General features: G+C 37.8%; 2 protein-coding genes across 3 annotated transcripts in view; both read right to left on the bottom strand.

Annotated features, from left to right (window-relative positions):
- LOC107566023 (gastrula zinc finger protein XlCGF8.2DB-like) overlaps positions 1-4612 on the bottom strand; it is an 18489-nt gene that overhangs the window by 9892 nt on the left and 3985 nt on the right. The window lies entirely within an intron of this gene.
- LOC107566025 (gastrula zinc finger protein XlCGF7.1-like) overlaps positions 219-4612 on the bottom strand; it is an 8376-nt gene continuing 3982 nt past the window's right edge. Inside the window, exon 3 of the mRNA XM_016251390.1 lies at positions 219-1426. Within this exon, the coding sequence (XP_016106876.1) occupies positions 579-1426 (848 nt within the window). The 3' untranslated portion in view covers positions 219-578. The remainder of the gene's footprint in view (positions 1427-4612) is intronic.

Here is a 4612-nt window from a genome sequence, read left to right as displayed (position 1 = left end):
AATCAAGTACTTGAGTAAAAGTACAGATCCGTATAATAAAATACTACTCCAGTTGATTTACTTTATTTGACTTTGTAAATTAGCCATGGAAATAAAATGCAATTACAAAAAATGTGAAAACATGGTCAATAACTGTATATCTGTAAAGTATCTGACCTTGTAGCATTTTTAAAAAGTCACCATGAAATCAAAATGGACAATTGTAGTATTTATTTATTGATCGATTGAATTTATTATAAATGATCAGTTTTTAACTTTTTATCTTCTCCCAAGGTCAGCACTGTTGCAGCTCTTTCCAGTCTTTTGGAGTGTCTAATGTTGCTTCATACAGACATATATCTGAACAACTGTGCTTTCACATTGCTTGGAAGGGTTGAAAAGAAACAATTTTAACATAGATCCTAAACATACTGGGCCTAATATCAATTTATTGACAGATGAATTTTATTGCAATACTGAAAGAAAAGATGCTACCACCACTCCGTGCCCTTCATCACGGGGCACTCTTTCAACACAATAATGGCCCAAAACACCTCCAGAGTGAATGCGTGAAGTGATTTTTGAAATGGCTCCTTTTCCTAAACGTCTTGCGATGCACAGACCATTGTTTGCAAATGACGTTTCAGGTCTCTTTTATACATAAAATGTTTTGGACACTGAGGGCAGGTATAAGGCTTCTCTCCAGTGTGAACTCTTATGTGAATCTTTAGGTTTCCTCTAAATGAGAAACTCCTTCCACACTGAGGGCAGACAAAAGGCTTCTCTCCCGTGTGAATCCTTACGTGAACCTCAAGGTTTGCATTGTTTTTGCAATCCTTTCCACAATGAAGGCACATGAAACGCTTCTGTCCGAAGTGAGTTATTACATGATTCTTAAGGTGACTGCTGTCTGTGAAACTCCTTCCACACTGATGACATTTAAAACTGCTCTTTCTTAAGTGAATCCTCGTGTGTTTATTAAGGTCATCTTTATATCTAAAACTCTTTCCACACTGATCACATGTGAACGGCTTCACTCCAGAGTGACTTCTCATGTGAGTCTTAAGACCTGCTTTTCGTGTGAAGCTCTTTCCACACAGATTACAGATGAAAGATTCCCCTCCAGTGTGAATCCGCATGTGGACTTTAAGGTTTCCTCTTTGAGTGAAACTTATTCCACACTGTTGGCAAGTGAAAGGCTTCTCTCCATCGTGAATTCTCATGTGGACTTTAAGGTTTCCTCTTTGAGTGAAACCTGTTCCACACTGTTGGCAGATTAAATGGCGTCTAGTTTTTGCTTTTTTAGCTCTTTTTTGTGAACAAGTCTTTTTTGTCTTTGAGCAACTAAAATATTTCCCCCCAATTGTGAAATCCTGGTCTTGCTCCTTCTTAATTGTCACTTCAATTTCCTTCAGTTCTTGACTCTCCTCTTTCAGCTGCATCAGGTCTAAAGCAAAACAAAAACCAATGCAAGTAAATTCTAGTTTCATGGCAGAAAGCAACAGACATCTAAGCAAACAAAAAAGCATTAAAGCATCCAAAAACAAGCAGCATCAAAACCAGCAACAAGTATACTAAACCAGGGGTTCCCAAACCAGGACCCACCTAAACAAGTACAATCTATCTAAAGACCCACCATACTATTTGGGTTTGGGGTTGGGTGGGCGTGAAACAGTCCAAAAGTACTGTAAACGTAATCTTAATCAAACGTTTGACAGAAATGAAGTATTTAATAAAAGTAATTTTATTTTATATTACAACTGTACCATTTCAATACAAACATTTACAGTTTTAATATCTTCATTTACAGGCATTGAAGAGAATATAAAATGAATCCATATAAACTTGAAACTCTCTCAAGTCTCGATATGAATTGTAATTCACATTGCAAGTGTAGTTAAACTCATTGTGGTGTTTAGCACTGAAAACGCTCTTGCGCTCCTTCCATATGTGAACATGTGTAATGCTTTACAGACATACAGTATTTTCCTTACGTGTTGGTAACTCTTACGACTATGTCTCTGGAAGACAACAGTGCTGAGTTGAACAGAGATATGAATAAATAGACATAAAACAGCCTTCCGTGACATTTGAATTACTCTGTATAATGCAGAATACAGCACAGTGATCGTAGTGAACGAGTTTCTTATTAATAATGCACACCAAATTCTCTGTTGCGGCCTTGCGGGATCGTGTGTTGGAGATTCATATTTTGTAAATAAAGTGGCAAATCATGTTTTTTTAGCAAACAATGCACTCTATATCGCTTCATAAAACTGAGGTTAAACCACTGGAGTCACAAGGAAAGATCTTCATCTGTGTTCTGAAGACCAATAACACTCTTAGATTCGGAACTACATGAGGGTGATTAATTAATGACAGAATTAATTAATTGATTTTTGGGTGTTTCCCATTTTGCATGCCTTATGCATCACTGCCCTACAAAGGCCAAAGACCTGAACTCGCTAGAGTGTAAAACTGAGAAAAATTACGTTAAGGATTTTTATTTGTCCAGACAAATTAATTATGGGTAGGAGACTGGAAATCTGGCAGTTAGACGTTTTAGTAATGAAAATTATCTACATAAAATTTTTTTTAGCTTAAACTTGATTTTTACTCCTATTTTGAAGTTAATTCATTATTGTTGCCAAGTTAACTAGTCTTTGTTGTTTACAGTGCTTTGTTATATGGAGCAGTTGGTTGCGATCAATCTAATTTATTTGTCTAAAAAATTGGCGACAGATGTAATAACACAAGCTACACTGTAATTTAAACCCAGCAGATTTTAATGGATAGTAAAACAAAGGCAGAATACCGTTTAACTCCAGGTCGGCACAGTAACTTCATACTGACGCATGGCTTAACAAAGGCAGAGTTCTGTAACTCAATTTGAGCGTTTCAAAACAAAGTGAAAGAGCGGTAACTTCTGTAATACAGTGTTCTGCCTTGGGTTCTCCTGGGCTTTTCGAAGTTACTGTTAAGACAACCCATTATTTTCTCAAAAAAAAAACAACGAAATTGACTCGAGATACTTATCCACATGATAAAGGAGATCTTGAATGTCTCAAAAATATCAATAACTCATTTTCGACCAAAAATGAAGTTACGGTCTTTTGCCTTTGCACGGCAGATCAGACGTTCAGCCAGCGGTCTGTGGCCATAACTTAAATGGTTAAGACTCGGGGTGTCCAAACCTCCTCCTGGAGGGCCAAAATCCTTTCAGAGTTTAGCACCAACATACCTTCCCGAAAGTTTCTAGTAATCCTGAAGAATTTGATTAGCAGATTCAGGTGGGTTTCACGAGTTTGCACTTATATACAGTGGGTATAGAAAATAATCACCCCCCCTTTAAAATAATCACATTTTGTTGCTTTGCAGCCTGAAATAAAGACGGACAGTTTTCGTTTTATCCAGCTGTATTCACTCAGTGCAACTTATAACATCCAAGTGAAAGATATCACCAACATGTCAGAAAAAAAAAATATATAAAAAAATACAAAACCAGAATCACTGAGTTTGGAAAAAGGATCAGCTGCTGTTAGAAGCTCCAGTTGCCATAGCATCCAGTAGGGGTTGAACGACTTCTGATTTTTTGAAGTCGACTTTTATGTGATGAAAGTCGAGTCGACTAGTCGCTGATGACGTCATTAATGAACAAATAAGTCTGGAACACCTTGTGCACAGCTATGGCATATGACACAGCGCTGCCCACATGGCTATTGCTCTTATAACAGCTTTTTTTATCAGTTATTTTGTCTTTGGGTCGTTTTCTCACAGATTTCTGCTCGTTCTAAATCAGACACAGATAAAGTAGCACAGTAAAGTTTACATTCATATGAAGCATTAGTGAGAGCGATTGCGTGGGTGAATTAATTCTACCTGGCAACGTCTCTCTACTAGTAGTGAAGCTGTGGAATTTAGTTATTAAAGGGGTCATATGATGTGATTTCAAGTTTTCCTTTCTCTTTGGAGTGTTACAAGCTGGTTGTGCATAGATAAGATCCCTGAAGTTGCAAAGACTAAAGTCTCAAAACCAAAGAGATATTCTGTATCAAAGTTAAGACTCTGCCACGCCCCCCTAAAATGGCTCGTTCTAACACGCCCCCACATATCTACTTCACTATGTGGAAATATTAGCATAATGCACCCAAATGTTCACGCAAAGAAAGAAGGCGTGGTTTCAGTAACTGCAGTTAGTGTTGAAGCAGCCATGTCAGGGAGACGCTGTGTGTTTCTCAGCAAAAGCAAAAGCACTTTATTTGACCTTCCGGAAGTAGATGCATTTAGGAATCTTTAAGATGCATTTTATGGACGACCGTTTCATGAACCTAGGAGAGGAGGTAATTCTGACTTTGCTATGACAATCTGGCGCTTCTGAATCAGCTACTGTTTTGTTATTAGTTTAAGTATTTGCTATTGACTGTTCAAATGCGTAGTTTTGCGCATCGTGTGTGTGTGTGTGCGTGCGTGAGAAAGAGAGAGACAGAGTCACATCAAAGTGGAGTCAGCTGTCTTAACTGTGGCTTATGTACTGCAAACACATACCAGCTTCATCACTGTGTCTGTCACACGACTCTGTTCCCCTTTCGGGCTCTGTCTTTACATTTATTTTTAAAGATGAAGCTCGCGATTA

The sequence above is a fragment of the Sinocyclocheilus grahami genome, unplaced genomic scaffold, assembly GCF_001515645.1.
Source record: "Sinocyclocheilus grahami isolate Dianchi unplaced genomic scaffold, SAMN03320097.WGS_v1.1 scaffold1041.1, whole genome shotgun sequence".
Lineage (NCBI taxonomy): Eukaryota > Metazoa > Chordata > Actinopteri > Cypriniformes > Cyprinidae > Sinocyclocheilus > Sinocyclocheilus grahami.
The sequence above is the reverse complement of the archived record's forward strand: the minus strand, read 5'-3'. Positions and strand labels throughout refer to the sequence as shown.